This window comes from Mustela erminea, chromosome 8, assembly GCF_009829155.1.
Source record: "Mustela erminea isolate mMusErm1 chromosome 8, mMusErm1.Pri, whole genome shotgun sequence".
Taxonomy (NCBI): Eukaryota; Metazoa; Chordata; class Mammalia; order Carnivora; family Mustelidae; genus Mustela; species Mustela erminea.
Genome location: NC_045621.1, coordinates 73,233,081 through 73,249,820, shown reverse-complemented (window position 1 = coordinate 73,249,820; position 16,740 = coordinate 73,233,081). Strand labels below are relative to the sequence as shown.

Genomic DNA, 16,740 nt, shown 5'->3' with positions numbered 1-16,740 from the left:
TTCTTCGAGATTATGCATTTTCAAAGAGAAATGCCTGGGAAGGTACTATCTTGAATCAAAACATGAATTTCAGCAACTGAAATTGAAATGCTATAGCAAAAGCGGGGTGGGGTGGTAATTTGGAACCCAGGCTCTTGGTAAACACAGACAGGACTGCTCAGTCCACCTACAAGCTACTACCTGCCTCTTATTTATTATACCCCCCCCCCCCCGCCCCCCCCCCGCCGTGGGCTCAATTACCTCTCCCCTCAAATCTGAACTGGCCCATGAAGCTCTGGCCAATAGAGGGCAGAGGAAGTGACACTGTGCCAAGTGAACAAAACTGGCAGCTTATCCACTCCCTTGGAGCTCTGAGCTGTCATGGAGAGGGACACAGCTGTGTGCACCCCTGCAGCCATCCCCCAACATGCCAGGAACCTCGGTGAAGCCACCTTGGATCTTTCAGCCCAGCCCAGCCTCCAGCCGAACAGCACCGAGCCCAGGCCACATCACACGACACAGGACTGAGCCTGAGCTATGATCAAGGAGTGTTATTTAATAAAGGAAGAGAACACTTGCCACTGAACTCCTTGCTAAGGATAACCCACAGTCTGTATTAAATGAGAACTAAGAGACACTGAAAAAGAAATGTTGAGTCACAGTGTCTGCTGGCCTGCCTAGGATAACCCTTTGTGTCTTTCCTTCTCTCTCCCCCCTTATGAGACTTTGTTTCTCCACTCAAAACTGTGAACCAAGAGGCAGGCATCACACCCCACTGCATTTTGTATCTAGGACTCCGATCAGTATAGACACTTAGTCTTTCTACCATGACCACCTGGACAAGGATGGAAGGGTAAATGATAACCTCTCACCAAAGAAGAGAGCGTCTGTAAAGGGCACCTGATATTTGTCGTTACCTTTCTGTGCAATTAGACAAAATTCTTCTTGAAGCTTTGTATAATCTGTAGAACTTTCCAGAGGGTCAGTGAGGTGGCTAGGGGGAGTCTGAAATTCGATGTCTGCACAAAGGTTGGGGTTGGAGGAGTGCAAGCGGACTGGTGACATGGTAGCACTGAAAGGGACCTGAAAGGGGACAGCACAAATTAGGAAAGAACAACTGTACATCAGTCCACAGTCTCGCACACAGGAAAGATGGCGTCCCTTCTCCAAAATACTAAGTTCCTTTGTAATGACACACCCAGAGACACTTAGTGCCCATTTAGTTGGCAGGTGGTTGGGGTGGGAAGGAGTCTCAGTTCGGAAAGCAGATTTAGGACTGCTGTAGACTCCGCCAGCTTTTGCCTGCTATAGGGAGAGAGGACTACAGAACGTCAGGCAAGAAAGACAGAATCCCAGATAAGCTTTGCTCTGAACCCACAGTTGGAGCTAAAAAATCACCGGCAGGAAACAGTAGTTGGAACTCTTATAAAGTCTGGGTACTAGTGTCAGAGGACTTTTTATGCTCACAGAGTAGGAACTCACCAAACAGGTAAAAAATATAAGAAAGATTTACTTTCTCTGTGACCATGGGATAAAACATAAACAGGTTTAACAGTAAATATAATCATGGTTTAAAGAGACTCAATTAAATCTGAAATTGATTTATTAAAATATATTTGCAAATGAAATATGTATGATATAAATTACTGTCATTTACCTTTGTTGTTACATACAACACTGGCACACATACGAACATGGCTTATGAAATGGCCGGTATTGAAAAGCAGTAAGTAAAAAAAGTCATATTACTATAGATTTTCCCAAATGGCTGCAGATACTTTCTTGCCTGCCCTGAATCTGGGCTAGGCTTGTGATGGGTGGGGGTAAAGCACCATTCCCTCTCCTTCTAGAAGTTATCCCTGACCATTATAAATGCCATCGGCCAAACATTCCCAAAAAATGAGAACACCAATTCCTATTGTAAATCCGATTACCAGTAACCTCCCCTAGTTCTTACTGTACAGATGTTCCTTCAATTATCTTCAAGAATCACTCTTAAGACTCCTCCACAAGCTGAATTTTATATACATTAAGGGGTAATTCACACCTAGCTAGCAGGAGATATGCCTATCTGATGTAGATGTGTATCAGAACCACTTCCTTTTTTCTTTTTTTCCTATTTTGATAGAGCTTGAAACTTCCTGACAGAAGAAGAGAGCGAGTGGGGGAGGGGTGAGGAGTCAGGAGAGGGAGGGAGGGAGAGAGAGAACCGGAAAAGGGGCTTGTACTTACGTACTGAGAATACACAGGGTAGATGGAGGAGTTGGAGAGAACCAACAAATCCAGGCTGAACTGCAGTTTATGGACCTGGGTAAGGCAGCTGGGACTGGAGGGGCGCCCTTTGGATATAGCTTGGCCACAGCGGTGGCAAGGAGTTGTTATCTCAAAAGATATCCAAGGCTTACTGGGGAACAGTGAGCATGACGCTTTCTCCCTAAATTCAGTTATGCTAAGCATGCTACTAGGTTATCCAAAGCATCTGGTATCTGGAGTCATCAAGTGGGTCTATCAGGTCCTCTGCAGGGACCTTGGTTACTCTGAAATGGGGACATGTCAACAACTTGTTTATCTCATCAGGATCAGAATTTTGGGCTACTCTAGAGAAGAGACACACAAGTGGCAGAGAAACCATTTGAGAAAACGAAGTCCTTGGTAGAATCCTGTCCAGGGAACTCTGTGATAATAATGACTGAGGTCTTCTGGAGGTCCCTATATAGGATCCAGATATATTCTGGAAGAATATTTGAGGATAGACAAAGGGAATTTCTGATCTTAACTCTGGTGATGCTAAATCTAGTCACAGCAGTGAGCCCTTAGCCTTTTGGAAGGGACACAGAGAATCCATGGGAAGGTTGGTGAAGACTAGAAAGTCATGGGGAGAAACTGTGACTTGAGGGAATGGGCAGATCAGGAACTGTGCAGATTTAAGGATTTGATACGGTTTTCAAACACAAAGAACTAGAAGAGCATAAAAAGAAATGGTGGGTGTCTGGTAATGGGGAATGTAATGTGTTGAGGTTCACGGAAAAGGGTTTTGCCTGCATTTAGTGCCCTCAACACTCCAAGGACTGGCACGAAATAGGAGAGGAGACATGGAGGCTGGGGGAGGCCATGATGCAGTAGAGGCCCAGACATGCCAGTGAGGACCCAGACTCGTCCCTGAGATAATGGCCTGTCTATGAAAAGTTGGAATCAGACACAAGGAGGAAAAACACATGTTACACATTTATTTTTTGAACATAATGAAGTACAAATTGGCAATTAAAACAGTAAAACTGATCTTGTATATAACCCGCAGGGAAAGGGACTTGGAATGCTCCACTCAAACTGCAATCAGACAGCTCCCTGGGCAATTGAACCCAGTTTTTATATACTTCTGACTGAAAATGTTTATATTGTTACCATTTCTGTTAAGAGAAGTATATGGAATGGGTCATTTTAATTGAAGAATTCATGAAATGAAATTGAGAATACAAATTGAGATGTATTAATTTAATTGAATGCTTCATTCAATTAGAGTTATTTACTCAGTTTTTTGTTCATCAATTTGGGTACAATGGGATTAAAAAATGTAAGTCATAGCTAGGTCTTCTGTCCGTGATGGCTAGAGTGGGAGCTATCCACAGTTCTCACTGTTTGCACTCGAGATTCCTCCATGTTGGATGCAGCCTTTACACCCCGCTTAGGAACAAAGTCCAAGGCTTCCCTGAAATCCTGTGCCAGGGAGGAAGCCTGATCTTGGAATATTCTGATACTAATAACTGCAGCTCGGAATGGGGATGATAGGAGGTGCTTTTAACACCTGTCTACAGAGAAGTTAAAAGAGAAACATGGATCAACAGTGGAACAGAGGCACCCAAATTTATTCAATGGTAGACATGAATGAGAAAGGGAACACACAAAAGCAGAGCTAAGAGAGATACTGAGCATATACAACGTACGGAGCCAGTGTGAAAAGTCTCCTGCTGCAATTTCTCTGTGTGATGTGTACAGGGATCCTTGTGTAGAGAACTAATTGCATTGGGACCCTCAGTGTTCTTCTGTGGGAGAGGGGCCAGTGTGTCTTTTCCCAACCCCCTATTCTGTTGGGTCTGGCTGGTGTTGAGTGTGAGCCATTTGGGGTTCTAGTGCTAAGAATCCACAGAATCAATCTCTGAAACATCCGCTTTGGGTGCACTTTTCTTTGGGAGCAATCTCAGCTGCCCCAGATATTTGAGTGGGTCTCCTCCTCACTGGGGGAAAATAAGCAACTAGGAGTCATTTGCAATATTCTAGGTAAAAGGCACCGAGCTGGATCGGATGGGCACAAAATGCATGGGATAACTTAGTGTCGGGAAGGAGGAGGGTAGGAATTAAGAGGAACACTGCACCAAGAGAAATAGGGGGGCTGAGTTACCAGCGTCCAATCACTTGAGGTGTGAATGAAGGGGTGAGGGGGCTGGTGCTGCAAGTTCAAGGTCCTGCTACATGGTTTCATGCTTTGCTATGGAATTAAAGCTACAGATCCTACAGGGTTTAGAGTAACTATTCCCTCTAGTTATTTCTGAGTACATTATTAAATGCTGCCAACTCTTCTCATGAGATGCTTGGAATTACTGGAAGTTATTCTTAATCTCTGTGGTCACTGGAAGATGGGCATTAATACTCGCCTCTTTTAAAAGTTTTTTCTTTTCTACTTCCCATTTAAAAATAAATAAATATATGTATATACACACACACACACACACATATATGTGTATATATATACCCATTCTGTTCAAATAGTTTTAATCCCACTTTTATTATATTCATTATATGTATCTACAATTAAAAAATGAAAACAGTAGAAACACAGTCGCTTCCCTGCATGCCTTCTTAGAAGTACATTATTTAAAGAAACATAGGTATTTTCACAAAATGACTGATCTTTCCTTTCCATACTGTGATACTGTTCTCTGATAATGATCTGGATTTCTTAATATTATAAATGAAAGATTAAGAACTACTTAACTAATTTTACATGTCTCTATTGGCATAATCTGTTCCCATGTCAGTGTCACATGTTACACATACATGCATAAGGTAAACACTAATCATGATATCAATTTCATGAATTTGTTCAAGTGTTCACAAAACTGTGAGTTTAAGAATCCATTCCCTAATAAACTCCAAGCCTCTGGTTCATTTCATAATCAAAGGCCATTCTCTCTCTCACAAAATCCAGCTAAGCAGTGAGATACCAAGCAAGGGTCAGTTTTTAACCAAAAGTAGAAAAGCAATAATCCTCTCATGAGTAGCCATTCTCTCACAATGCAAGCAAAACCTCTTCGTATTTTTCAGCAATTCTAGTCTTCAAGTATATTCCACCGTAAGCAAGAGAGCAAAACGCTCGTTAATTCAGAAAATACTGTCTAGTAGCCAAAAAAACTAACATCCATGATTGCTATGAACTTAGTATTCTGCATTTTAAAAAGTTAACAGGGGGATGTCATGATTAAGCAAATACTATGATTTGCTTTTATTCAGCAAAGGGCTCTTGTATTTGCACATTCTCTTGCCTAGTGTGCATACACTGTTCACCATTCTAAACAGCTTCTACTCAATTTAAAATTGTGGTTATTTGCCTTGTCTGTTTCAACACTTGTTCTACCCTCCTAATAAACCTTAGATGTATAATAAACACCATTTAACTTGGTGATTTTCTCCTTCCCACATTACATATTTTCTGACCTTCCGTTCAATATTCTTTCCAGAAAATTTTTCCTTGCTAGATGTAATTTGGGTAGTCATTTAGAGATGACATCAAAATTCACCTTTTCTTACCCTCTCTTTTCTTTATTCTCACATCCTTTTCAAATAGTCACAATGCTACAAAAAAAAAGCACAATTTTTGTCTGTAGTAACATGACTTTTCTTAGAAAAACAGAAATCAGTAAGCAGAGGATCCAATATCAGTATGACAAAAAAAAACTATATATATTTATGCATTACTTTAGGAACTTGCACACCACAGGGAGCCATACTCAGCTCTGCCACCTGGCATTTACAGTATCTCTTACACGGTCAGTGAAGAACGGGGCTAAGGGGTCATTTTCCACCGCAAACACGAATACGCGTGTGTGACACCTGCCATGCAGAGACAGCCAGACAACATGCGAAAGCTACGCCAGCACGGGAGGGAGCTACGGTCGAGACCGCCGCACACAGACAGCACCACGGGAACAGGGGAGGCGCCACTCGGACCAAGTTGCTCATTCTTATTCAATGTCCACTTGAGATTGAAATCCACTCACTGTTGTAGCCACTGCTGCTGCTAGCCTCTGCCGGCGCCGAGTGGTGCTGAACTGGCCCTTCGCAGATGGCCCTTCCTGACAGTGAATGAGAGAAGAGGAGGGAGGAGAGAGGGAGGGGCGGGGGAGGGGGGGGACGGGATGTGGGAGGGTGAAAGATAATCAGACAAGGGAAAGGGAGAGTTTTTAAGTGGAGTTGACTTTTCCCTAAATTGCGGCATTGAAAAGTTTCTCCCACTCACACTGGGAGAAAAGCTCACTGTCCTCGGTCCAGAACTCCAGACACTGATGTCTAGCTGCTGAATATGACCCCACCCCAAAAGGAGATGGGAAGTCAGGGATTGATATATAACAGCTTATGATCTTAAGTTAAATTAATATGTATATTGTTTCCTTCGTGTTATAGGTAATCAAAGGCATTCAATCAGTGGAAGCAAAGATAAAAGTAAATTCAGGAAAAAAACAATTAAATAATGTGGCGCAGAGGCTAAAACAAACAAGCTGTAATGGCAGTCTCCCGTTAGCCAGGCAAAATTTTTTTTTTCTTGCTGGGAGGAAAAGTCCAGGGGGAAGGATACCGGGAATCTTCAACATAACATTTATTCCCCGACTAGAAAGCTCTCCGGGATTCAACATTAGGAATGGTGTTGGGACTTTCAGGTTGGAGAATTTTCCAAGGAGGAAGCCAGTCTGCATAGCACAGGGGAAAGAGCATTCACTATGCTTAGCGTGTTGGGACAATGCCTGCAGAAATCAACTAGGGAAACCTGAAAGCAGAGATTTCATACAATGATGTGCACCTATGCAGAAACCAGCAGAGAAGCTGAGAGCTTTCTTTTTTGCCTCTTTTTTGGTAGACAGGATCATGGGATAATGACATTTCCTTCTAACTACTCAAGTTTCCATCTGTCCCTTTGACAGACCCTCCCTCTTCATGGTTGTGAATGGTAAGTTCAATTCCAATGAACTGAGACATACTTAGGGTCACCTAATAGTGCAGATTAAGCAAAAGCAGCATGACTGCTTTAGTCTTTTCGGAACAATGGAAAAATATTTTAAATTCTTAGAACTCCAATTCTCTTCAAAGTTTCCCCACAACATTCACATTTCTCTTCCACGTTCCTGTCTTCTGCATGCATTATGTAAATGTTTACTGTAGACACACATACATATATAATGTGTTTTCCACAAAAATTTTTCTGTACAAAATCCCTTCATGCTTAATGGAGTAAGTAAAAGGAGAAAGAACTTATTTTTCCCCTTCAGTATGATTTGAGCATCTGTGAGATCTAGGACAGCTATGCATGAATGATATCTGACCATGGTTCCTGCTATTGCCCATTCTTTCCAACAACTAGGGATCTAGTATTAATCTGTGCTATTCGTCTTGCAGGAAACCTAGCAGCTCTCTCATTCATAGCCACCCTTTAACAATCATTCCCTCTTGCCCTCCTCTACCTCATTGGAAACACAGTCAAACAGTTACTATGTAATGATGATAATGAGATTTTTATTAGAAGCAGAAATTTGAAATTTGGGAGAAAGTCTTTTTCTAAAAGGTAATCTCCAGAGAGCTTTCTAGGACCACTGCCTTCAATAAGTTACACGCAGATCCAAAATGTAACCTTCATATTCAAATCAATAACACACTCTAACCTGCATTAAGAATGAGCAATTAAACATATAGTACAACACGTTCTTCATTTCTACTCTCCTGGGGTCAATTTTTTAAATGATCCATTTTAAAGTTATTTCAAAATAACAACTACGGCAGAATGCTGGATGCCAAGTTCACTTTAACAGTATCATTAAGGACAGCAGTCACAACAATAACCGCCAGGACCACCACAGGAAAGTCTAGGCTCCTCCACAAATGCTGGTGTAACTCCAAGTTACCAGCAGCAGAGGGGATGAGCCATGGATCACTCACTGCAAAGCCTCTCAAGTTGGCCGCAACAATGACAGAGAGAAGGTGGCCCAGGCAGTGAGATGACTATGGGCTCAAAACAAACACTTGGCACCATCAGATGGGACTCCTAGGGTTGAGGAGGGAAAAACCCGTGTATTGCGGTGGGAGAACATAGTAGGTATGTTTAATCCACTAAGTAAAAATAAATGTGATGCCCTCCTATAAGGACAATAATGACAAATAAAGACATTTATATGGGGCATAGGCAACCCTGGCTCATTGTACAGATCTCCAGCCAAGTGTGCATGTTGAAGAAACTTCCAAGTAACTTCCCACTAAGAAAGAATGAGCACTCTAAGGGCTCTGTGACAGCCTGTTGGTTTGGGTGAGCAGAAAAGGTGCAGGGATTGTATCAAAGTCTACAGAATTCACCCTACAATACCTTTTGCTTCACCCATCCAAGTGGAGGCAGGGAGTAATAAATAGTTCACTGCCGCCCCCAAGTCTACGGATCGCCACTTGGAGTTGGGATCACTTTCAAAAATTTAAAGTTTTCTTTGAGTGTGGGGAAGAGGTGATTTCGATTTCCCTCGAAAAGAACTGAACTAGAATCACAAGGGCCATCTTGTTACGCTTTGGCAAAACAAAAGCCAAGCAAAAGAGCATAAATAAAAATTAAAAAAAAAAACTACCCAAATATTTGGCAGAAGTATGAACGAAAAGTATTTCCCTACTTTTTGAACAATCTCTTCTGATGACTCAAAAAAAGTCTCCCTAAACATTCCTCATATGGAAAAGCACAGCCTGTGACTAGAAGGGCTATTCTAGCTGCCATCTTTTCCCTCTGGAAACAACGGAGTGATATGAGGGCCAGGGTGGACCTTGTAGCCCCCGCAGGCCAGCCAGGGGCACAGCGCTCACGTTCCTGACGACCTGCCAGCCTGTTTGAGACAACAGCTGTGAACAGCAATCCATTCGGTGGCATACCTTATAAAAACGAGACTGAATGAATATCTGTCCACAAATGTGTATGTTCTTTGAACGCTGGCCTCCTTCAATTATTTTTATAATTGTTTTTTTCCTTAGCTATGATAACCATAGTTATCGTATTTTAAAAATCCCAAAAAGCTAGACAATCACATGCCCCCCAAAAATGAAACTGCCAAAAGCACTTCTGCGTAAATTTCTGGGGAAGTCATTTGGCACAGTTGTCTCTATGGTATCAGTGTTCTGAAGAGAACACACAAAAGCATACCTATAGAAGAAATGCTATAAATTGTGTTGACAGAATGTAGACATTCTAACCAGAAAAACATGAATCTTTAGTGCTTATGGAATTTATTTCAAATATATTATGTTAGCAAGCAAAGCAAAGCAACAAAGAGTTTGTTATTTACACATTCAGAATTACAACACAAAGAACATCAATACAATCAGAATTAAAGAATTATTACTTATTCAGAAATTATTGCAGAATTCTGGAAAAGAGTTCCTTTTCCTTTGTATTAGAATGTAAATTGATTTATAGTATAATAAAAAGAAAAGCAAAATCCTGAGTCTGATTTTGATTGTGCAGGGCAAGAATTTTTTTTTTTAATAACAGATAGCTAGGATCAGAATAGTAAACATTCTTATTTAAAGATCTGAAAGTAATATGATTTATGACATAAGAGGTTTCAGGCACTTACCATATTTCATATCATTGCAATGTACTAATGTAAAATTTCAAACTACTCTAAAAATTTCAAACTGCTCATTTCAAAAAATAACTTATTTAAAATGAATTTCAAGTAAATTTGTCATGAGTCATTAAGACTTTCATAATTCAGATTTTTAAAAGTGATTGTTGATGGCCAAATTATATCTATTTTTGAAGAATCATATAATTTTAGAGTTGAAAGGGAATTCAGAGATCATTAAATTAACTCTATCACATTACCCAGGAGCAAATGGAAGCCTAGAAAATTTAACAGAAATGCACAGGATTATACTGCCAGGAAATCACAGTTGATTAGCCGAGAACCTGAGTTTGCTGACTTTGAATCTTTTGCAGCCCTCATGCCTTTTTACTGATACATAAAATTTTGGACAAAGCTAATCATAAAAGGCTCTTTTGAGTGCCAGTACATATAAATGAGTGCTCATTACAACACACTGGATTTTTAGCCTGATTTTTAAGCTAATTTTTGGTTAAATTATATTTTAACAGTTCAAAGGTGGTGAGAATGAAAATCCCACTATGTACCCTTTCAAATAATTTTAACATTTTACAACTCAGTCTGTAAAACACTGGCTTTAAAGCAGGTCAGCCGCTTTAGACTTCTTAACCTCCACAAACTGATATATAAAGACTAATATCTTAAAGGCATACAAAAATATGAATGAAGGAAACATAAAGTCTGTACCTGTAGTTGTATTTTTGTATCTTTGCTGACACTTTTTGTTCTCCATCGTCTTGTGACCCGCTTGTCTTTCTTTGAAATATCTACACAGTTAGCCTACATTACACAAATAGTTAAAAGCATCAAAGTATTAGTTGGTTAACACACATGATACAGATACAGACAAAGAGCCCAGCCAGTTAGTAAAGAATGGCTGTTAGCCCCCTAAAGCAAACCAGCCAGGAGAAAAAGTCCTATGTGATGTACAGTGGGCATTAAAAGTAGAAATAAGAACTTAATCATAAAATATATTTGTCTGCTCTACAAAAGGAAAGCAGGATAAGAGATTTTTAGCATTTTTTTCCCCTACCTAAAAAGATGGCAGCGGGGCTCCTAGGTGGCTCAGTGGGTTGAGTGGCTGACTCTCAATTTCAGCTCAGGTCATGATCGCAGGGTTGTGAGATCCAGACCCGGAGACAGGCTCTAATCCCCAGCAGGGAGTCTGTCTGGGATTCTCTCTCTCTCCTCTCTCCTTCTACCTCTGCCCCTCTCCCCAACTAGCACGTGTGTGCTCTCCCTCTCTCTCTCTCTCAAACAAATCTTTTAAAAAAAAGGATGGCAGTAATTCTGAGAGTATCTAAGTTATACCTTCAAAATCTCTCTCTTTATATATTTGTTATGTCTTCAGACCCATCAATTCTAATGCAATACACACATGGAAGAATAATTCAGATATGTACTTCTGTTAGTTTGTACTTAAATGTGAAATATTTCAAAATAGACACCTTAACACAACACCACCAAGAATTCAAAAATATTAAGACCAACTCCAGAATATAAAACAATCTGTACTGTAGTTCTTTCCCTTTAAATGTTACCTGAATATATTCATAAAACAATCCAGTAAAAATCCCGCATTAATGTTTTAAAGTCCTCTCGGTGATGTTTACCTGCATGTCAGTAAAGTTAGGTGCTGACTGAGTTCTCTGAAGTATTTCCAAATTTTGTAGGAGCTTGCTAAGTTCCACGAGGTTTGACTGGCAGTGTGCAAGGTCTAAGAAAAATCAGAAATAAGAATATGTTAGAACTGGGCAGGGATGGGCAGTGACGGTGACAAAAGACAGCACAAATTATGGCAAGTATGATTAGGCAGATCCATGCTTATATAATGATGGTGCTGGCAAATGAAACAAAACAGACCTTTCTCTGGTTTAGAAACTTAAAAGCATTGATGATGATGATGACGGTGATTTTTTTAGGATTATAGGGTCATATTTTAATTCCTGAATTTTACAGTCCAGCAGGAATATCACCACATGTATACAAATGACGTAAAACAAAAATAGTGGTATTTTTAATACAAAATAAACATCTATTTTATGGAAAAACTGTATTTCATATCTACAAAGAAAGCCCACCTTTTTCAAACAATAGCCAAAATTAAAATTAACTACAAAATCTCCAAAACAGGGGAAACTGCTTCAGTTTAAGTTATTCCAGGAGAAATGGACCCATAACACATTATAAGGGTGGTCTGAAGATTGTAGCTGAATTCCTGTTTTTAGAGTTTTCTCCCCCATCTTCCCCCCTGATTATTAAATGAATTGAAAGCCTACCTACAAACTGAGAGCTAGCTATTACAATCTCAGTGACCTTGTGTGTTCTCACTTTCCTATTCAGGGGGCCCTTGTCACATAGAAACCACACTCAAGGGAACTTCAGCAGTTTTATGGTTTTATTCTTAGGAACCAGTTTACCTACTCCTACAATAGTTTACAAGGTTGATGCCTAGAATTTGGATGGAGTCAAAGTCAAGTTCAGAAAAATAAGATGGAATGCAAAGTCAAGCAAACAACTTCATCTATGATTTCTATCACTAACTATGTTGCAATGAATGATTTTTTAAAAAATCTTTGCGGGATGGGGCGCCTGGGTGGTTCAGTCAGTTAAACGTCTGCCTTCGGTTCAGGTCATGATGCCGGAGTCCTGGGATGGAGCCCCAAATCCAGCTCCCTGCTCAGTGGGGAGTCTGCTTCTCCCTCTCCCTCTTCCCCCTCCCCTTCATGTTCTCTCTCTCTAATAAAAAAAATGTTAAAAAAAAATTTATGAGGGCTGTTATACTAAACACAACCAAAGGTTCTCAGATTCCCTGGCCCAACAGCGTCAGAGTCACCCGGGCATGAAACACATTCTGTTTAAATTAATGTTTCATGAAGAAATAGCTTTTAATTTTATTCTTAATTTTTAGCTTTATTTATAATAAAATACCACTCTTAAAAATGAACTCTTAGTATATGAAAATTAAATATCATCAAGAACATTGAGTTAGTTGTATTAAACAATTATCAAATATTTAGAACATGCCAGTAGTTATGTGATTACTTTTGCATGTGTACTGTTCATAAAGGGACTGTAATAGGGCACGCCTATAAATCTATTATATATAAACAAGGTGGTTATAATATGTGGTCAGTTGATGAAAATTTCATTTATATCATTTGTTTCTCATTAACTCTCAAGTATCTGAATTTTTACAGATGCAGTATAGGCAGCAAAATACTGCTGTTAAATATGGCTAGGGGCTCATGGGTGGCTCAGTTGGTTAAGTGGGGCTGACTCTTGGTTTCGGCTCAGGTCATGACCTCAGGGACCTGGGATTGAGCCCTGTGTCAGGTTCCATGCTCAGCGGGGAGTCTGCTTTTGGATTCTCTCTCTACCTCTCTTTCTCCCCCTCCTCCTGCTCGTGCTCTTTCTCTCAAATCAATCAATCAACTAATCTTGAAATATGGCTAAAGATAAGCTGGGCCAAATAACATAGGTAATTGCATTTGGGGGATTTTTGACTTTTTCATTGGATATAAAAATGGAGGAGTAACTGCTACAAGGATCTTTCCAGGACTCCCAATCACTGCATGCTCTGTGGAGAACAGGGTAGATGCAATTTCCAGGCCATACCCAGGTCCTCCCCACCCCCCCGCCCTCGGGATGGAGTCCGGGTGGGGTGTTCAAGCACTACTTCTGTTCTTCCAAGAACTGTTGACCCCCAGTAGCCATTCCTTCAGAGAGGGAACCCAGTGGAGGTGGGAGGACTGTACTAATGAACACGGCACCTGCCACCACCCCCTCCACCTTCAGGGGAGGCCATGCCCTTTTGCCCGTTGAGCCCCCATCCTCTTCCCTAAGAAAACAAAGTCAAGTGGCTCAGAAGGGTAGAAAATACAGAGGATGAAAGGAAAGTTAGGACGGAAGAAAGTCATGCAAAGAAAGAAAGAAAGGGGCGCCTGGGTGGCTTAGTCATTAAGCATCTGCCTTTGGCTCAGGTCATGATCCCAGAGTCCTGGGATCAAGCCCCACATCAGGCTCCCTGCTAGGCAGGAAGCCTGCTCTTCCCTCTCCCACTCCCCCTGTTTGTGTTCTCTCTTTCACTATGTCTCTCTTTGTCAACTAAATAAATAAAATCTTAAGAAAGAAAGTGCCGGAAGGAGGGTTAGAGGGAAGAGAAGAAGGGAGATATGCTAGAAAAGGCCTACCTTTTAATTTGCATTTATTATTATTATCATTATTATTTTAAATATTTCCTTTTAAAAAAGATTTTATTTATTTATTTGAGAGAGTGAATGAGAGAGAAAGAGCATGAGAACAGGGAGGGTCAGAGGGAGAAGCAGACTTCCTGCCAAGCAGGGAGCCTGAAGTGGGACTCGATCCCGGGACTCCAGGATCATGACCTGAACCAAAGGCAGTCGCTTAACCAACTGAGCCACCCAGGTGCCCTATTATTATTATTTTAGAGAGAGACAGCAGGTGTGTGCATGATTGAGGCCGGGGGTGGGGGCGGCGGAGGGAAAGGGAGAGAGAGAATCTTAAGCAGGCTCCATACTTGGTCTCTGAGATCATGACCTGAGCTGAAATCAAGAGCCAGCCACTTAGCCCATTGAGCCTTGTGGACACCTCTTAATTTGCATTTTAAAGAACAAAACTGTATCATAAGCCCCATGCTAATAGGGACATTACCCATGCATCGAGACTTTTATCTAGTGACTATTACCTTCACTCTTCCTAATAAGTGTGACTAACATACACAAATGGTGTACACAAGTAGCACAGAAATCTGGAAATGGGGCTTCAAACCATCACAATATCCACCCTTTTCCTAACAGAATGGAAAGAGAACGTTGTAAATGAATTCATTCAAGGGCAAAAAAACCAAAGTTAAGAGTCAGGAGACAAGGACTGATGTCCCGTTTCCTGGTGACGGGAGCATATACCTCTCTTGTTCCTGGCTTAGAGTGGCAACTGTGATGGTAGATGAGGACGTTCTGTGCGTACGGGTCATACCACGTGTGATCATGCTGCTAGGGCCTTCCCTTGAAGGAAGCCACACCTGTTCCCACCACTCCTATTGCTTGAAATGCAGAAGAGATGAAATCCTTGGCAGGATTTTGCCACCTAAGTGTCTAGATGTGCATAAGGATTATAAAGATTTGCCAAAGGCAAGAAAAATATCTTTAAAAAAAAAAAAACCTCTAGAATTTCTTCAAATTAAGATGAAATCTAGCTTTAGAAATAGTACAAAAAAGAAAAACTATGCCAAGAACTGCTGAGATAGTTTAGAACAGTGAACAATTTACTTATTTTTTAGCAATTTACTTATTTTCCCATCATGCCCTATCTTGTTCCAAAAAGAAACGAGTTGTCCAACTGTGGAATGGTTAAATAAATTAAGGTATAGCCAAAGTTAACCATTTATTATTTCATTTAGGTACGGCTGATGGAAGACGCTGTATACCCAGCATAGTTCTAAGTACAGGGACTATCACAACCAAGTAGGACTCGTGGAATTTATATACTGGTAAAGATATGCAAACATTCTATATGTTAAACAATTATGTATGCATCTTCAATAGTGGCATAAAGAATACTAATTTAACATTTTGTCTCCTTGGGAGCCAAGCAACTCCCTTGCATACTTGAGGAGATCTGGATTGACAGAAGTTCAGATCTATGAATGGTTTACCACTCTGAGTATTAAAACTGTAAATCAGATATGCTATGAGTTCCAGAAGATGCTACGTGATGAGCTTCTGAAATACAAACTTCAATCGTGGGAACTCTCTATCAAACGGTCAGGAGAGACCAAAGAAAAGAGTTGTGGAAGTTTGGAAAATAGAGGTAGCATGGTTTGAAGTCATCAGACACACGTAAAGGAGACAGGGAAACCTTTTCTGGGTCTGGAGGATTGATGGAAAGGATTCAGTAAAAGTCAAAAGTGGAGAAGGTCAGAGGGGTGCCAAGGCTCAGACAAGGGAATATGCAAGCAAGGATGTTCGGGAAACAGCAAATAAGTTCCGTGTGGGCCGGTGCAAAGCAAGGCTGAAAGGGCAGGTGGGGCCCGAGAGCTGGAAGGTGGATGTCAAGTGCCGGGCTAAGTAGTTTGGGCTCAAGCCGCAGAGCCCAAGGAGAACCACGTGAAGGCATTTTGCATAAAAGCTATTTAAGGAAATACCAGTCTTGAGGGAGCAGTCCGTAGTGGACAAAAGGCTGCCTTTGGGGTTAGCCAAACATCTCGCCCAGGGCAGCTGTGTAATCCTGGGCACATTCCCTAACCTGCACGCATTTTGCCTTCCTCATCTGCAAACTAGGGAGGCATAATAACACCTATGTCTCGTGGCTGAGTCCTGCTAACTGCTGGCCCAGAGCTGCAAACATGGTCAAGAGCAGCAATTTCCCATGAGCCTGTGAGAGACAGAGCAGCAGAGCAAGAGACTGAGTGGGGGAGTGCCAGCCGGGAGCTGCCGACCCACCAGAGGCTGGGTCTGAGTCAGGGGGCAGAGACTTGAGAGAAAGGGCAGATGAGGGCCTGGGGAAGGGGCGGGTATTTCTGGAGAAATAACAGAACTCTGTGGTGGCCGGATGAACAACACGGTGGGGAGATCAAAGATCCTCCGAGGTCTCGGGGTGGTTAGGACTGCAGCAATGACAAAAGCAGGGAAGCCCTGCAGCTGGGGCCATTTCAGGGAGGAGACAGAGGCTGGCTTCAGACAGGCCGAGGAGGGGGCACACCGGAGAGGACAGACAGACAGGGCCACCAGCAAGGAGAGGCGGTGGGAACGGAGCCGAGGCTGGATGCGGAGCTGAGATGGAGAGAGCTGTCGGCCTTTTTGAGAGGAATATGGAACCTATGCTCTGGAGTCAGACCGCCCAT

General features: G+C 41.5%; 1 protein-coding gene across 10 annotated transcripts in view; it reads right to left on the bottom strand.

Moving 5' to 3' along the window:
- Positions 1-16,740, bottom strand: part of OSBPL6 (oxysterol binding protein like 6) — a 203,783-nt gene that overhangs the window by 35,465 nt on the left and 151,578 nt on the right. For 3 of the 10 annotated variants that reach the window (XM_032356047.1, XM_032356048.1, XM_032356052.1), the window contains exons 10-13: positions 11,489-11,592; positions 10,563-10,655; positions 6,252-6,326; positions 897-1,062 (exon numbers count right to left, since the gene is read on the bottom strand). In XM_032356047.1, coding sequence (XP_032211938.1) covers positions 897-1,062; positions 6,252-6,326; positions 10,563-10,655; positions 11,489-11,592 — 438 coding nt within the window. The remainder of the gene's footprint in view (positions 1-896; positions 1,063-6,251; positions 6,327-10,562; positions 10,656-11,488; positions 11,593-16,740) is intronic. The other 7 variants (XM_032356049.1, XM_032356051.1, XM_032356055.1 and 4 more) reach the window with 3 other exon arrangements.